The following is a 19,265-nucleotide window of genomic DNA, read 5'->3' as shown; positions in this document are numbered from 1 at the left end:
ATCATGAGGACAAAAACCTTCAAAATCTTCAGGAATTCTACAACTGTAGTACCCTGTATTAAGATTCCATAGTTCCAATCACTCCTGTTCTAGCTGGAGTAGTTGAAAGGCCTTACAGGACAGTGAAACTCTACATTCAAGGGTCCTATTGGTGTTGGAGATGAGCCCTAACATTCTGTGGGTACATTCAAGGGTCCTATTGGTGTTGGAGATGAGCCCTAACATTCTGTGGGGTGTTTAATTAACAGTTAAACAAGGAAATGCAGCAATTCCTTGAAAATCACAGAGAGCTGAAGGTAAGCAACATGGAAATGCAAAATATTTCAGCAGTTGTGGTAACTTTGTAACTCAAGACACTTCTCTCCATCACTGTGATTGGATGATTTAGCCCCATCAATAATTGCAAATCCAATTACTAAGGCTATTATCCTAGGCTCTGTTGTGAGTTTTATTTTCATTAAAGCAATTTACCAAAGATACATTTTACACTTGTTCATTTACAACTCCAGTCTGTAGCTCACTTCTGTGGTCACATCTCTTTTCTCAGGAAATGTCACAAGAGTCTGACTTGTTCCAGCATTATTTTCTTTCTCCTTTCCTCTATCCTTGTTCATCTCCATCTTTTTAAATCACCTTCAGAGAATTCACTCTGATTTGTGTGCCTTCAGTTCCTCCCCTCATCTAGCACTACTGGCCTAATTCAGTCTCTTTAGTCTCTGCCCTATTGCAGACATTCTTTCTACTCCTCCCCCTTCATTGCAACTTTAACATTTGATTCCTAATGTTTCCTAGATTTGATGAAAAGGCATTGATCTGAAACATTAACTCTGCATCCTTCTTCTCAGGCACTGCCTGGCCTGCTGTGTATTTCAGCATTTTTTGGTTTGATTTCAGATTAACAATTTTTTGAACCAAAGAACACAAGAAAATAGGAGGAGTAGGTCACCAAGGCCCTCAAGCCTGCCCAGCCATTTAATATGATCTATTTGGCCTCAATTCGTCTTTTGTGCCAGTTCCCCATAATTCCTCGTTCTTTCAAATATTTCAACTTTAAATATATCTAATAATCTAGACCAGGGGTCTCAAACTTAATTTACCCGGGGGCTGATGGAGGTAGAGTCTGGGTGAGGCTGGGCCGCATCAGGTTTTGCACAAGAAAAGCTCTTACAAAAACATTCCAATGTTATCAAATGTCTTTATTTTTATTTTTTAAACACAAAATAAGATGAAAAAATAAATAAATTAACAATTCATAAGAAAAAAAAATCAATCAGTAATAAATAAATAAAATGAAAATAATAATAATACAGCAGATATAGAAGACTGAAGAAACCACATATAGTTACTGACTGGAGAAATGTAATTATTATTATTCAGATTCAAATGTCTGTATTAACAGTTCTTTAACCTTTAACTTTATGAACATGAATGGAACATTGAACATAAACTGTTTTGAACATGTCTTCTTCTGCCTACTTCTTACTGCTAGAGATCTGGCAGCGCTTCCTCTCGCATAGCCATGCCACATTTGGCTTAAGGGAGGAGGCAGTTGAGACCCTCAGTAGGGCTTGAAGATGCTCGTCAGTAAGTCTGGACCTGTACTTGGACTTATTGAAGTTCAAGGTAGAGAAGAGTTTTTCGCATAAGAATGTGCTCCCAAAAAGACACAGGGTCCGCTTGAACGTTCGGGAAAGCTCAAGGAAGCTGGGGGGCAATTCTCTCAAAAATTGCCCAAGCTTGTCTGCTTTTCCACTCACCTCCCTGAACTTGGTTTTGAGTTCAGAGTTGCACTGCAGGTCAATGAGCTCCATTTGAAGCACAGGAGGGGCATCTTGCACATCAAAGGAGAAGGGGTCCGCAAAAATTTGAAATGTGGCTCTGTGCATCTTGAAGTCTGCAAATCTGTGATCAAATTCCTCCTGTAGCTTCAAAATGACATCCACATACTTCTCACCACTGAATGGTGTGCCTGAATCCATGAGTGCCTTGCATGCTGGGAAATGGCAAAGGTTTGTCTGAGAAAGCTGGGCTTTCCATAACATAAGTTTCGCAGAGAATGCTCTCACGTTATCATAGGCAGCACTGACAAGTTGCCCCTGGCCTTGTAACTTCTTGTTCAGTACATTAAGCTCATGTGTAATATCAACACGAAAAGCTAAGTACATGAGCCATTTGGGATCACTTAGCACGGGAACAGCAACCCCATCTTTCTCCATGAAGGCTTTCACTTCCGCCGCTCTCAACTCAAAAAACCTCTTCAATATGTTTCCCCTGCTGAGCCAACGTACCTCGGTGAAGTAGAACACATCCCCATAATCTGACTCCATTTCCTCTAAAAAAGCATGGAAACTTCTGTGCTTTAAGCTCCTGGATCTGATTTGGTTGATGCATTTCACAACGACAGACATCACATTGTCAAACTTCAGGCATTTGCTGCAAAGAGCCTGCTGATGGATAATGCAGTGCAGAGCAATGGCCTCCTCCACACTCCTCTTCCAGTTTTTTTTTAACAAGTGCCACCAGTCCATTTTTCCTCCCTGTCATTGATGGCGCTCCATCGGTTGATATTCCAACAAACCTCTTCCATGGCAAACCGGCATTCTCAATGGCATCACACAGCTGGTAAAATATCTCCTGAGAGGTGGTCTGGCCATGCATTGGAATTACTGTGAGCAACTCCTCTGTGACTTCAAAATTGTCATCAACACCACGAACATAGATTGCGAGCTGGGCAGTGTCGGTGATGTCTGTGGTCTCATCAGAGTGACTGAGTATACACTGAAACATTTTGCGTTGAAGTTTCAGTGTTTAGCCAATGCATCTTTTCCGCTTCTTTTTCTGTCCCGCTGAGCAACAACTTCTGGGTTCAGACTGGACGACGAAGCGCGTGAAGCGGGAGCGGCTGCGGAAATTGCGCATGTGCCGCGTGCATATAATGACAAATAGAAAATGCACACAAATATGCTTATATTCGCAATAAGCCCAGCCAATGTCCCGCCCCCGAGAGCAATATACCCCACCGTGATTGGTAGGTTCGTTCAGCTCCGCACACAACACTGTAAAGTGCCAATCATATCAAACTCGTGGGCCGCACTAACATTAAACTTTCATATTAAGGCGGGGCCACAAACTATCGTCCCAAGGGCCGCAGTTGGCCCGCGGGCCGCAAGCTTGAGACCCCTGATCTAGACTATACCAACCTCATTGACTTAAATTCCAGGGATTCACTTCCCTTTGATTATTATGGAGGGACACCAACTGCAATCCTGTGCATCTAATTTACTCACTGTGTCATCGGGCAATTGTTCTGTTCATTGCCATCAAGTTGAAAATAGTCAGCTTGAAAATATTCGCGCACAATTACTGTATCAATATAATACCTTGATGAGGCAAAATATCCCAATTATTTAAAAAAGTAATCAAAGGAAGTATAACATGACCAACGGTTTGATTAATGAGGTAAATTTCAAAACGGGATGGGGAGGTGGGGAAGTTTAGAAATGTCAATGATGGAGAGATGGAAACTGAGAGTGCACACTTAAAAGAAGATTTTTTGGGTGGTGGGAAGAATGGAGGATGTTACAGCAACGGTGACAGATGGGACACCATTTAAAAGCATTGCAACTTGACAATGGAATAATTAGAAATATTATTACCTCTCCCCTGTGTAGCCAGCTCCACACTGACACTGACCCGTGGCTGAGTCACACTGTCCACCGTTATGGCACTGGCATTCCTGGGAACAGTTTATTCCATGCTTTCCCTCAGGGCATGGCTGACCACAAACGGTTCCCTTTAAAGGCATTTCATTTAAACATTAGTTTTTTGAAACAAAACATTAAGCTTTAATGATAATTATCATAAATATAATGTCATATGTATTGTAGAATGGATATATGCACCAAAGTTATTACTTGTTGCAGCCAAACATGTACTTTGTAAAAAATAATACAAGTTGATATAATTTAAAATATATTCACAATATAGCATAAAATTAAATACCCTAATCAACTAAACTAATTCTTGGGGATTCCTTAAGGTAGACACTGAGCATTATTGAGAAAATAAATGTGTAAGTAGATCAGGTTCAGTTGGTGCATTATTCAGTAAGATTATGGACAGTCGTTAAGATTATTCCCTACCCAGTCTCCTCTTTTCTTGGTTCTCCAAGGGCTCATACAATCAAAGAGAAGAACAGCATGGAAACAGGCCTTTTGGCCCACAATGTCAGTGCTAGCCATCAAGCACCCATTATCCCAACCCTACATTAATTCCAATTTTTTTTTTTAACCTCCCCACATTCCCTACAACTCCCCAGATTTTATGTTCAAAACGGGTTGCAAATGTGGAATAAGATGTAAGCATAAATAGAAACTTGTTTGAAGAACTGAAAACTAAGTAAAAATAAATTAGGCTTTTTCAAGCTGGCAGATTGTGCCACAAAGACCAGTACCGAGCTCTCCATAATAATTATTGATTAGATGAAAAGACATTGCATTATGTGCAAGTTAAATGGTAGTACAAATTTAGATGGGAAAACAGGGTGTGAGGAGGATGCAAAGGGTCTGTGAAGAGAGATTGATAGGCTAGTTATGATGTTAATAAGGTCAGAGATGGTGTACAATGTAAATTAAAATTAAATGTATTTATGACAGAGTGGAAGCCGATTCCGCCCATTTTTTTTGGAGTGTGGGAGGAAACTGGAGCGATCAGGGAAAACCCCTTGCAGGTCATTGGTAGAATGACCTTAGAGACAGTGCAAGATTAGAATCTGGGTCACTGGCACTGTTATAGCAATGCACTAAAGCCTACGCTAAACGAGTCTCCCATTGGAAACTTTGAGTTTAATAATTTTGATAGGAATCACAAACAAATAAATGTCACTGTTAACCAGGTCTTGTAATGGGCTAAGAAACACAGACAGCTATGTGGGTGCAGCAGACAACCTGGAAGGCAAATGAGGTGTTGATCTTCACCAATAAGTAGGAGTTCAATAATAAGGAGGTTCTGTTCCAGTAGTACAAAGTTTTGTTGAGACCACATCTGGAGTAATATGTGCAGTTTTGTACAGGAAGGATATCTTACATTGCAGAATTACAAATAATTTCTAGGACGAAGGGTTTATTTCATGTGGAGATTGAGCAAAGCAGGTCTTTGCTTTATCTGCATTCAGATGAATGAGAGCCACTAAGATTCTGAGAGATTGACAGATAGATGCTTCGGAATGGACAATCCACAATCCATGGCATGGTCTCAGGGAAGGAGGGAAATTATCATTTAGGAATGATCAGCAATCTTCATTATCTGGGCCTCAATACCCCACTCTGTTATTAGATCCTGGATTTCCTCACCTCTAGACCACAATCTCCAATAGTACCAGAGCACCACAGGACTGCATTGCACAGTCAGTTTGTTTACATTTCTTTCTTTGTTAACATTTCTCTCTTTTATGTATGTATCTTTTCTTGAGAACAGTTTGTTTTTGCACGACAGATCAGTGGAAATTCGACTTGGCCTGCAGGAAAGTGAATCTCAGGATTGTATGTAATGTCATGCATATACTCTTGACAATAAATCTGAACTTTGATCCTTGAGCTTTGGAAAGATATTCTGGAATCTCAGAGGTGCTGAATGCCCAGTTGTTGAGCATATTTAGATCAATGGATGTTTAGGCACAAAAAGGAGCAGAGCAGAAATGTGGAGCTGATATACACATTCAACCAGAATCTTACCAAATGGCTGGTCAAATCTTTGAGGCTCTATGATCTCCTGATGCTCTTGATTTTGTTTGATATTTTAATGTTCCCCGAGCTCAAGGTTGATGGCAATAATGTTAAGCACCACCTAAAGCTCTTGCTTTTGAACCTACTGTATATTTTAGCGTATAAGTTGACCCCGATTTTTCAGCCTAATTTTAAGGATTTTATGGTATATCTGGCGTATGTCAACTCCCATTTTTCAGGCTGTCCGGACCTTCCAGGAACAACCCAAATTTCTTTAAAACACCCTAATCACAAATAACAAAGCTGTAAATTAAATAAATAAAAAAGAACCTCAGCCTAACAGAGAGCAACAGCGATGGCCCACAGAGCTGGAACGACGACATCATGCTCCAGGTGGGAGTAGAAACCTCGGCCTATCAGGCAGCAGCAGCGATGGCCCACGCAGCTGGGTGCCAACATCATGCTCCCGGCAGGAGCAGGAACTTTGGCCTACCAGGCAAGAGGGGTGACGGTGACCTCAGGGTCCCAGGTAGGAGTGATTATGGTGGCGCCAGCAGTGGGGAGGTGTCAGGGAGCAGCAGTGCCAGCGGTGGGGAGGTGCTTCCAGCATCGACTTGTACGCCGAATTGACATCAATCCAGTTTTTTTTTGGTGAATTTAAGATCTCAAAAGTATATCCGATGTATAAGTCAACCTCCCCTTTTTGAGAATTTTTTTTAAGGTTCTACGACTTAACTTATACGCTGAAATATACAGTACTTCCCCTCCCTCTCCAATGCTGAGTAAAAGAAGGATCACTGACAAAGTGCACAATTTGTCAGGAGAAATTATACAAAACAGACTGAAGATTAAACTATAAGTTAGATTCCAATTTGGTAATAATTAATGCAGATTAAAAAGATTTAGCTCAAACGCAAGTAAGAAGTGTCTGCAGAACATGTGGATAGAAAAGGAATTTCATTTGCTGAGGCCTTCCTTTGACTAATACAATCATTGCTTCTTTTGGTCTCTAAACAATTTAACCCTATTAGTTCAAGCATACATTGTTAAAGTTATATAAAACAAATGCTATCTCTTTCAATATGTTAAATATAGTCAAATTCTGGGAATGATTTCCAAGCCAATGCATTTACTAAATTTACTCAAGCAACCAGAAACAGATTTCCATAATTTAAAAAATGTTGGAAAATACTATTAACTGGACTTCATTAGAGGAAATGGGGGGGTGGTGGGGGGAGATATGTTAAAAGCAGAAACTTTATATTAAATCTGGGTTGAATTTCTCAATGCTGCCCTTTTGCCCTGGGAGTGTTTGTAACATCTTGGTCTCGTTGATGTTAAAAAAAATATATATGTATTTGTAAAATGTGATGGCAGTGCAGAGGGGATATATGAGTGAGGAAATGCTCAGCACACTGATGTAATATCACCACAGAACACTGAGGGACTGAGTCTTGTGTAATACTTCACGGGTGCATTCTTTAAGGATGAATCATGAGCTGCAATGATAACACAACTGGACAATATCTTGGCTGCAGTGTTGAAGTTCTGCACTCTAAAACTAGTTATACCTCTGACTTAACTGTTGTGCAATCACCTTACATCTCTGACATAATGTAAAAAAAATGCTCTGTCCAAATAAAACCAAGATTAATACAAACAGACTAATTAAATCTAATTTGTCTAATATCAATCATCATTAAAATAATGAAAAATTATGTCGACAGTCCTATAAAATGGCTCTAACTTCCTAATAACCTGTTCACCTGTAACCAATTTGGGTTTTGCCTTAACTATGCTGTCATAGAGTAAATTACAGCGTTGATGTGAATGTAAGGTGAGTTGGGAGTTATTGTCTTTGCAAAGCAACTTTGAATGAGTGTGGCATCAAGTGAAAATTAGCAGAATTAAGCTAGAACCATATAACTCACAAGAGATCATTGAGGTATAGTTGTTGGAAGTCAATCATCTTGGGTGAGAAATTCAAAAATGTGTCTCGTTCATCAATAAAATATGAATCAGCAATTTGGATAGAGATTTACATTTGATTTTCTATTCTAATACATATTAATTTCAAGGTTACTTGTTAATCTTGAGGTTTAATCAAAAGTTGCATGGGAAACAGAAGCAATGCTTCTGGACATTCAAAGTCTAAATAGAATTTATGATTATTAATTTTGTAGATAGATTACCATCCATCCAGGAGGACAGGCACATTCTCCCGTCACATGGTGACATACTCCTCCATTTTGACAAGGGCATCGCTCCTCACACTGAGGTCCATGTTTACCAGGGGGACACAAATCCTCACAACTAAAACAAAAATAAAGAAAAAAAATCAGAACAATGTGCTTATGTTAACAAAGAGAGAAGGACTTGCATTTCTAGAGCAACTTTTACAAAATCAACATATCCCACAAGGCTTTGTAGCATCCTTCATTCTTTTGGAGTTCTAGTTATAGCTGTAATGCAGGAAACACAGCAGCCAATTTGCCCCCATCTACCTCCCACATTGCAATAATAACAAAAAAATCTGTTTTACCACTCTTTTTGTTGGTTAGTACACTGAACTCTCCAGCTTATCTTCAGAACATTTGTGAAAATATACCCTTTTAACAAAATCTTTGAGATCTTTAAGGCCAAAATGGATATAAAGAGAGATAAAGAAAATTAAGAAAAATACACCTTCACATTTTATCAGCAATTCCTTTTGAGTTTGAGATTTTACTGCATTAGGGAACACTAAAACCTAGTTAATTGTAATTGGGCCAGTGGTTTGAATGAACCATAAATGCTCTTTCAAACTTTTATTAATTTGGAGGTAAATAGGCAGATTGACGGATAAATGATGGACAGTTTGATAGGGAGTTAGAAAGTTTAACAGACGATGTCCTCGAATTGGAGACACAAAAAGCTGGAATTGTGAGCAAAGACAAACTGTTGGAGGAACTCCATGCATCTATGGATGAAAATGGACAGTTGACATTTTGGGTTGGAACTGTGGCTCGGGTCTGAGAAAGGGGAGAGAAGACCAGCAGCATTAAAGAGGAGAGGGGGAGGGATCAGTAAGTGATAGGTGGACCGCAGAGTGATGAAGAATGGATGCTGCCTGACCTGCTGGTTTCCCTTTCATTCAGTGTCCTTGAACTCCCTTCACAACAGCAGTGGGTGAGTAACTTGAAACACATAATACAGCAGTTCAAAGAAGCAGCTCAGCCCCATTTAGTTATGGATTGTAGCGCGTCGAATGACTCAAACATTTGTAGATTAAAACCAAGGCTTTTATTACTAAAAGACTGGAGTGTAGTACATCGAGGTCGACCAGTCCAGACTGACCTGGATCTGGTTAGGTGCAGCTCTTTATGACCTGGCCAGTAGGTGTGGCTACAGCTCTCAGCCAATCATTATCACTATATGCAAATATATACAAATATATACAGAAGTGATAGGATCCCATAGTATCACATGGCCCTGTTGACACCACCCACATTTCAAAAACAAATGAGAAAGATACATAGCAAAATATTTCTAAAATTAATAAATGAGTAGATGAATAAGACAGACAACCAATCATTGTGCCTCGTCAATACAATGTTTAAATTTTATTTCAAAAATGAAAAGAATTTACTGAACTCTAATGGTCATCATAAACACTGGGAGATTGTGGTAAATCACATTCTTCTCAGTTACTAAAATGGAATCAAATTCTGATTGCATTTAGTTGACATTTATATGCATTTAATTGAAATTTATAATAAAATACTTTTTTCTTTCGTCATGATTATAATCACATAGATTGTGGAGAAAAGATTGTAGAAGAACCTATTCTATTCATTCTGCCAGGTATTCACTCCATGGGACCGCATATTCAGCACATTATGTGTAGCTTCTGTTGATGACATGACGTTCCATTTCCCTGCAGAATGTGGTCCCCAGAAAAAATGTAAGCTGCAAGGAAGATTCCAAGAAGCTGCAGGGTGACTTGGACAGATGAGGAGAGTGAGCAAATGGATGGCCATCTAATTTGAAAGGCAGATTGTTATCTAAATGGTAATAAATTCAGAAAAGGGGAGGTAAAATGAGACCTGGGTGTCATGGTGCATCAGTCGTTTAAGGTTGAAATACAGGTATAGCAGACAAAGAAAGTTAATGGCAAGTTGATGTTTATTATGAGAAAATTTGAATATGAAAGCATGGATATTAGTGCAATTTCATAGGGGCTTGGTGAGGCCACACTTCAAGTAATGTGTACAGTTTGGCTTTCCTTATCTGAAGAAGGGCATTCTCACTATTGAGGGAGTCCAGTGAAAGTTCACCAGACTGATATCTAGGCAGACAAAAGACATGGATGAAGACTGGATAGACTAGGGTCGTACTCAGTGGAATTTTGAAGAATAAGGGGGAATCTCAATTAATTTAGAGTTTAGGCACACAGCACGTAACAGAACCTTCCAGCCCACATGCCCATGCCATCCAAATACACCAATTAACCTGCAAACTCCATATGCTTTTGGAGGGTGGGAGGAAACCCAAGCAGAAGGGGGAGAACATACATCTCCTTACAGACAGTGTCGGATTTGAACTCAGGTTAATGATGCTCTAATAGCATTGTGTTAACCGCTTCGCTAATCATGCCACCCCCTGAGTCATAAAATTCTGACAGGATTAGAAAGGTTAAATGGAGGAAGAATGTTCCCAATGCTAGGGAAGTCCAGAACAAGGAGTCATGGTCTAAAGACAAGGGGTAAGTCAGTTAGGACTGAGATGAAGAGAAACATCTTCACTCAAAGAGTTGTGGACCTGCGGAACTCCCAACCACAGAAAGTTAGTGAGGCCAGTTCTGGAGAAATATTCAGCTAAAGGTGTCAAGGAAGTATGGAGAGAAAGTAAGACTAGGGTACTGAAGTCACATGATTATATTGAATGGTGGTGCAGGGGTACAGGACTGAATGGCCTCCTGCACCTTTTTTTTAATGATTCTATACTAATTAGAAAACATCAGACACATCATGTTCAGGGCTGTGACTCGGTCCTAAGCCTCTGCAGAATGTGCCATGGTCAAACGGCAGCTATCTTGGAGGCTTAACCATATGATATCCATTTAAAGAGCAACTTCTTTGCAGCATAAACATACCAAGACATTTCACTGAACTGCGAGGAAACAAAAAAAATGTTGCTAAGCAACAGAGCGGAAATTAAAGCTTGTTCAAAGGGAAAATTTTTAATGGGTAGTTTACGGGAAGAGAGAGGTAAAGAAACAGGGGTTTGAGGTAGGATATTAGACAGCTGTCAAGAGTGGACTGATTAAATCTGAGGAAGGATAAATAGGGAAGAGGGTGTGCAAAGTTATGGAAACATTTAAATACAAGGATGGGCACTGTAAAAATCAACATTTTACTAATCCTGGAGCCAATGCAAGTCAAAGTGCAGAGAGCTGATGGAGAAACAGGATTTGCTGAAAGTAAGAGGTCTGGCAGCAAAGGTTTGGTTGACCTCAAGTTTACAGAACATAGAACAAGGTGGACTGGCTGAATTTCACTGGAATAGTCATTAACACACAGTAATAATTGCACATGGCATTTCTCCTTCCCAAAAAGTGGAGGAAGTGTCTATTGGAATCTGTACTTACAATGCACTGGTGTATCCTGGAGGGCACTTGCATTCGCCAGTCACATGGTCACAAGTTGCCCCATTCTGACATTGACATTTTAATTGACATCCACTGCCGTATGTTCCAGGGTTACAGAGCTCTTCACACCTCCAGCCTTTGTAGCCTGGTGTGCATAAGCATGCTCCAGTGATGGGATTACACAGAGCTCCATTCTTGCACTGACAGCGATTGTTGCAGTGAGGGCCCCAATGACTGCTATCACATGCTGCAATGTAAGAGAGAGAGAGAGAGAGTCATCTGCCACACAGCACTAGTAAGGATTTTCACACGATAATTTATAATATTTATAAATAAATAAGCATAAAAACCCCAAAGTAACATAGAAATAGTGACTTATTGTCAACTTTGCAATTCAACTTTTAACGAACTTACAATTTTCTGGATTTACTTCCATTTTTCTTTTTGAAGAGAGATACATTTAAGATAAAAGTGACATTTTTAAAAATGTTTTTCCACAGCCTTGAATTGGCCAAGGGGAGCCAATTTTCACACAGGCTGAAGTCACAAATGTTTGTTATAGTTGAAAACCTGATGGCAACTTGCTTGCATTTATTGCATTGACATTACAGCCCACTTATCTGCTTGGAGGTCCTACACTCACCTTGTTCCTTTTTTATCTCTTTATTCCAAGCCAGCTTATTACCTTCAATTACTTCTCTGGTGTCTAAATTCTACAAGGACCATTTATATCCATAATAAGGGAGGTTGTGCACTTTACCAAACCAAGTAGGTATCCAATACACAATGGGTAAGCATTGACAGAATCGTCATCTATTCCCAATCAGAAAAATGATAGACCACATTTATACTGTTCCTTACACGTGTGGAACTGCTTCTAATACAGAGGAAATTAATTCCACATTTCTCCTGCATAGGATGCACCGACCTTCTAAATACATTGTTTTGCATTTTTCACATAATTTTATATTTAGTGGCATCTTTCCAAATAACCATGATTATAATCACATTATACATAAAGTGTTTTAAAATACAATACCATCCAAGCAATTTATCACTGGCTGCAGGAGTGGCTATTAGGAATAAAGCATGATATTAAGGAGTTGACCAGAGACGCAGAGAAGTTTGGGGAGAGAATTTAAGGCCTCAGAGACTGAAGTCAAGGTTGTCAATGGGGATCCAATGGAATTGTACTGAAATAGCTCAACTAAGTCAGCAAAGATATCCTGATTGGGACAAAGGAATTTGATTGTTCTTCACAGCTATTAACAAGGTTATCCAGAGCATCTTCCCCCAAAGCCTCTGCACTTATCCGCTTGGAGGGCCTACACTCACCTTGTTCCATTCTTATCTCTTTATTCCTAGCCAGTTAATTACCTTCAATGACTTCTCTTCCTGCACTAGATCCAGGTTGATTCCTAGGATCTATCCATGACATCCCTTAAGGTCTCACCTACCCGCTACCCCTCAGCGACTTCATGCAAAGGTCTGGCATCAGTTTCTATGTGGACTTTGATGACACCCTGCTTCACCACGTTACAACTTCTCAACTTGTGCGACCACCTAAATGAAGTTGATGAGCAAAATGTTTTTCCAACTTCATACGAAAACAAAACCTTTATTTTCCAATCCCTATTATAAACTCTATTCCTTAGTTGTTGGCTCCACCAATCTCCCTGATAATTGTTTGGCGGATAAGCTTTTTTGTTCACAACTTTGATGTTACATCTGACCCTGTACATCTGTTGCCAAAACTAGCAAGTTACCTTGCTGCATTAGCAGACGTCACCCCTGCCTGAACCCATTTGTTGTTGAAGACCTTGCCCATTCATTTGATGCTCTGGATTTAGCTATTTCAATATAGTTCTGGCCATTTTCCTCCTATCTCCTCTCCACTCTTCACAAACACAAGTTCATCGAAGACTTCACCACTCTCCTCCAGACTATTGTGCCCATGACTCTGTTGATTCCAATTAAGCATACTTTTTAAAACCAAAAATAGACTTTATTCACAATAAATTATTTCCAAAAGGAAAATTGTTCATGATTTAGAGTCTGTTCCCACCCTTACTTTCATACCCATACACTCCCATCACTGTACATTCTATCCTATTTACACCAATTTCATCACTGTGGCACCTTGTCACTTCTCCCCCCCTCCCCTCTGTTGTTTGAGGGACTTCCCCTCAGTCTCAGCCCCTCAATGCTGGGTAATGGAAAGATTATTCTGTGGCCATTTTGATCCATAAAATTAACTTCAATCGATTCAGTGGAATGGATCCTAGGGATTAATTAATTGCAAGACGGGTTAAATCTGGCCTCCTATGTTCATCAGACTCTTGAAAAGCCTTGGCTATGTCTTCAGGGTAAAAATTATTTATAATATGAACTATATTGACTGTACAATTCCTGGTTCTTTCAAAGAGACACTAATGATATAAATGTCAGAGGCGAAGTGAAACACAGCATCATGATGAAGCAAGGGCCTATGGGAAAAAGTCTCTGGGCAGGCTGGAGACACAATCAACAAATTAAGGCCAAAACGTAGGTGAATCGTGCCAGATTCTACACAGACTCTTCAGTATAAACAGGAAATAGCTCATAATCTAATCAATGATGAAGCAAAATGCAGCTTAATACCAGTCCTGGATTAGTACAACCACTGATGCCTGTGTTCCTGAAAATCTGGGTGCGAAGTGATGATGTTCAAAACTCTTCTCACCACAAGCAAACACAACCATGGGCAACTCACCATTGCTGCCAAGGAATGGGAAGTGATGCAGGCCTCGAGGCCAGTTTGAGGAACTGCTTAGGGGCAAAGGGGCCACCAAACACTGCAGGTGAATGTCTGGATTCCAGAAAGTTGAGCAGTTATAGTTACAACTCAAATGAAAATTTATGGATTTTTTTCTCTTATTTGATTGGCCTCTACAAAGAACTCTGTGAATAAACAGGGATATTGATTCAGGTTGAGATCATTTGGACTCTTGAGCAGTCAGTAAGATTGTGGCTTATCTACAACCCATTCTGTAAGTCTTCCAGGTCATAAAAATTTGTCACTCTCAGATTTAACATGAACAATTGACCCAATGTGATCTCTGATCCACAGTAAATACTCCCAATTTCTGCATATAAAAATATTTATTAAACTCATTCCTGAAAAGGCTGGCTCTAATGTTGACACCATACTCCAGTCACAGACATCCACAACAAGCAGGAGAAGTAGCTTCTCCCAATTCCCCTGAATACTTATAAAAATCACCTCCTCATCTCTATTCTAATGGAACATCCTTTTATTCTGAGACTGTGTCCTCTCCCACTACTGGAAACATATTCTCCACGTTCACTCTATCCAGCCCTTTCAATATTCAGAAGGTTTCAATGAGATCTCTCCTCATTCTTCTAAATTCCAGAGAGTACCATCCCAGAATTATCAAATGCCCCTCGCATGATAACCTTTTCATTCCATGATAATTCTCGTCAACCTTCGATGGCCTTCTCCAGTGTCAACAATGTATCTCCTTACATAATTAGCCTAAAACTGCTCACAATACTCAGATATACCCTTCTGTTGTTTCAGGGGCTTCCCCATCAGGCTCACCTACTCAGTGTCAAGTAGCAGAAGGACGCTCGACTGTGGTCCTTCACCACAGAGCTGCACCAAGTGTCGTGTGTCCCTCAGCATGTGCTCCTGCTGTCTGGAATGTGTCAGTTAGCAGCATTCCCTTATAAACATCTCACAGTAATAGAAGACCAAAAAGTCTGCAGCAGACCAAAACACATTCTTCTCCAAGGAGATCTTCCTACAGCACTTGATATCCATCTCTGCTTGTGTCCCTGAGAACAGCCCATATTACAAAGAGTCCTCTGTTACAAAAACTGCTTGGGATAAACCATAACAAAAAAACATCCTTTTCTGGGCCCTCTTAGCAAATCCACAGTCTACAAAGAAGTGGGTGACTGTCTCCTCTTCATTGCTGCCATCATTTATCCTTCAATCAAAATCACTGAAACAGATTATTGGGTCATTGCTATTTTGCTTGCGTCACACAAACTGGCTCCCACATTTCCACCACCACGATAGAATTACAATTCAAAAATTCTTTCAGTGACTGGGAAGTGCATTGGCACAATCAGTGCCTGCACACATGTGACAGAACCACAAATCAATCTCTCCCCACGCTCAATTGAGAACTCCACAATTCATTCAAAACTTGCTTGATGCAACCAACTTGAGGGCACTATGGGGAAGGAGCACAATTTAGAGCCTCCCATTACTGGCCACTGAGGGGAAGCCCCCCCCACCCCCAACCAACAGAAGTCAGGGAGAAACACAAGGTCCCAAAGTTGGAGGCAACAGAATATTATGGGTATCAAGAGAAGAATATAAAACGTGAAATGTTCATTGATGAGATGATTGACACAATGTAAACGTTTTGAACAGTTTTTCCTGTATTCTAAAAATGTACCTGATATGATCGATACAATGAATGTAAAGTCTTGAACAGTTTATTCTCCTATATTGTATATAATTTATTGCGAATAAAGTATATTTTTGGAAAACAAATTCATTCATAGCTTGTCATACCCACTTGCAATTCAATTTCCAATGAGTGGCTGCTGGGTGGAGAAGTTTATTGTCTAAGGAGATAGGATTCATTTCTCCTTTATGAAAAACAAATATATTTTTAGACTTCCTGCATTGGGTGAGCATAGCAGTTGCACAGGAAGATTAGATCAGAATGAAAAGAGGGAAGGAGGGCTATAAAATGATATTTCTCCAGCATATATTTGTGTGTAATTAAGCCATAAACTTCCCTTACTAGTTAACAAATGTGCAATGTTTCATTGAATCTGACATCGAGGAAGATCTATTTTCATGACTGCTTAAATGTTATCCTTGGTAATCAAACTAAATGTCAAAGACTAGCAACTGATCACACATAGGGACTTACTCTGTTGCACATGGTTTAAAAAAAGTCCTTTCACACAATCACTTACCAAGGTCAACTTCCTATCCTCCTGCAGAATGCAGGGAAAGCTCTGAGCAGTGTACTGGTGCCAACTAGTTTGGAAAAGGGAAAGAGTTTAAAGTACATTGGGAAGATCACAAAGGCAATCAGCGGAGCCATGAAGATATTGACAGTGACTGGCAACCAATCATGAGGAAGCGATTGCTATGGGTGGGAAGACGGAACCCACCAGAAGGAAGATCAGCGCTGGTGGTCCAACTAATGCTGCAGCAAGCCTCTGGTTAAGTTGGTGTTTGGGAAATGGTTTATTTCCAACCCTTCTATCCAGAGATGAATTTTGAACAACTGAAGCCAATTGTTCTGTGTACACTGATTGACATCACTGCAGTTTCCCATTTGCCAAACTGAAGGGTACTGTATGTGTGCACAAGGTAATGTAATTGCAGATAAAATCCATGTGGGGCAGACTCCCATGGATTTTCTGCAGAAAGGCAGCATTTTAATTTGCAGCCAACACACCAGAAGCTTGTGCCTTTGAGAAACTTTATTGGCCAAAGGAGTTACCTCATTGATAATTGTGGTTATAATTGCAAAAGCCAATGGGTTCTCTGTGGTTTGCCTAATATCCCTTCCATTATGCTTAGGTCAAAGAATATACCAATCTTTGAGGGATTCACTCTCTGTGTGATCTGCCAAGCACAGAGATTAGAGCTAATCTATACTGCAGGTTCATCCCACACCTTGCCTCCAAAGATCCCTATGGCCATACCCAATCAAATAGTTATCATTCAATTATAGCTGGAGGCAGAGAATTCCACTTTTGCGCTGCTTTCAGTCCAAATAAATGATTCTTGGTAAAAGCTCTAAACAATATGGCCATCCTTCTGCACAAGAGTATGGTGAAATTACACAGAGATAGATTTCATTCAATGTTTAGAACTGAAGAAGAAAAAATGTGGGTTAAAGAAAATAAGATTCATTGACACCTCAAGCAAAATTTTGGAACCTCTAGTTCAGAGAATGCTTCACAGGGATATCAAAAGTTATGAACATGTTGAAGAGTATTTCAGAATAGCAAAACAGTTCATAATCTATCAATCTATGGGGGACACCATTAACCAATGACAACATTGAGCCAACTATCTAAATACTGTGGGTGCAAGAGCAGGTCAGAAAATAGTAATTCTGTGATAAGCAACTCACTTACTACCTTGTCTCTGCACAATCTTCTCACTGTCTGTGAGACAAGTGAAGAGAGAGATGGAATATTATCCATATGATTGAACAAGTACAGTTCCAATAACTTTCAAGAGGTTTGACACCATCCAGGACAAAGCAGTCTACTTGGTTCCCATACCATACATATCCACTCCTCTACTGCCATGGCCACAGTGTACACCATCTAGAACATACAATGATGTTATTTGCCAGCACTTTGACAGCATCCCCAAAACTTTAGATCTTTACCACTAAGAAGGATTAAGTCAGCAGAATGAAAATATTACTTTTTACAAGTTCCAGTCCGAGTAATGGACCATCCCAACGTGGATTATATCACGTAGCTGAATAATGTAATTCCCTAACAAAGAACACTGTGGAAGTACCTTCAACTCATAGACCGTACAAGCTCAAGGCAGTGATTCACCAACACCTTTTCACTGCATTTAAGGAATACTCACTAAATGCTGTTATTTAAGGGATGAGCATTAAATTCTGGCCTTTAATGTTCCATCACATTCCTCTCTTATGCCTCATAGACAGTGGAAAGATTTTGCAGAGCCAAGGAAGTGGCACTTGCCAGTGACACACATTCCATGATTTAAAGGTCCTGAGCAAGATCAGTAATATACGCCAAAGGGATGAACACTATCTGTTGCCTCACACTGAGAAATTAATTCTAATTTGAAATGTAGAACATACCAGTAGAAGTAAACTATTTGACTCCTTGAGCCTGCTCTGCGATTCAGTCTGATAATGGCTGACTCACCATCTCCTTACCTTATTCACATTCTCTCCAAATCCCCCTTAATGTCGCTTTCTATCTCCTTCTTAAATATATTCAGTGACTTGGTCTCTTTCACTCTTTGAGGTAAAGAATTCCACCAGTTCAGTAGATTAACAAATGTATCCTTATCTCACATCTACATGTCATTCCTTGTATACTAAACTCAATTGTGAACTTCCTAGCCAGAGAGACATTTTCCATATACTCGACCTGTCAATCCCTGTACAAAGTTTCAAAGCATTCTCTTCTCATTCTCTCCTCGACAATAGAACCACTGGCCCTGGAATTAGTCTGGCAAACAAGTCCAGATTTATTGTCAAAGTATCTATATGACATCACATTATATCATATCACATCATCGATCCTGTGATTCATTTTTACGTGGGTTAAGCAGAATTTCTACTTATTGGCAACAATAAATTGAAATCAAGAAACAAAAATGCAGGGGGGCATGCCATGTGATGACATGGGGCTAGACATGAATTCCCTGCTCTCACCAAAAAAGTTTTAAAAAAGAGTTAAGAAGGTTAAACTGACTGCAAGAAAGTAAAAGAGGAAGCTATCGGAAGGCCTTCAGAACAATAAACAATGCCTCCAAAGAAAGATAAAGTGACTGTTACTTTTCAAGAACTTGATCAAGAAAAAGAAGCTGATAACGAAGAGAGGCCTACCTCGAAGAAGGATCCTGGAGCTCTCCGGAAGGCAAGTGCCCGTGATGACGGACCTGGAGCTGGGCAGACCTTGGACATCACTGAACAAGGTCTCCCCTGACAATGGCCCACTGCCACGGGTGAAGAAGTGACACTGCGCATGCGCAAGGAGTCATGCACTTGCAGAGCACAAAGAAAATGGAGGTAATTTTATAAAATGCTCAAGAAGCCTCTGGCTCCAGAGATCGAGAAGAGGAGCAGGAAGAAGAAGAAATGTACATTGGA

The 19,265-nt window shown here is 40.0% G+C and overlaps 1 protein-coding gene across 6 annotated transcripts in view; it reads right to left on the bottom strand.

Moving 5' to 3' along the window:
• megf10 (multiple EGF-like-domains 10) overlaps positions 1-19,265 on the bottom strand; it is a 227,157-nt gene that overhangs the window by 83,843 nt on the left and 124,049 nt on the right. For 5 of the 6 annotated variants that reach the window (XM_069921930.1, XM_069921958.1, XM_069921937.1 and 2 more), the window contains 3 exons: positions 11,353-11,599; positions 7,916-8,036; positions 3,657-3,793 (listed from right to left, as the gene is read on the bottom strand). In XM_069921930.1, the coding sequence (XP_069778031.1) occupies positions 3,657-3,793; positions 7,916-8,036; positions 11,353-11,599 (505 nt within the window). Of the gene's footprint in view, positions 1-3,656; positions 3,794-7,915; positions 8,037-8,837; positions 9,050-11,352; positions 11,600-19,265 lie in introns of those variants that run through there. The other variant, XM_069921973.1, reaches the window with a different exon arrangement.

The sequence above is a fragment of the Narcine bancroftii genome, chromosome 1, assembly GCF_036971445.1.
Source record: "Narcine bancroftii isolate sNarBan1 chromosome 1, sNarBan1.hap1, whole genome shotgun sequence".
NCBI lineage: Eukaryota > Metazoa > Chordata > Chondrichthyes > Torpediniformes > Narcinidae > Narcine > Narcine bancroftii.
The sequence above is the reverse complement of the archived record's forward strand: the minus strand, read 5'-3'. Positions and strand labels throughout refer to the sequence as shown.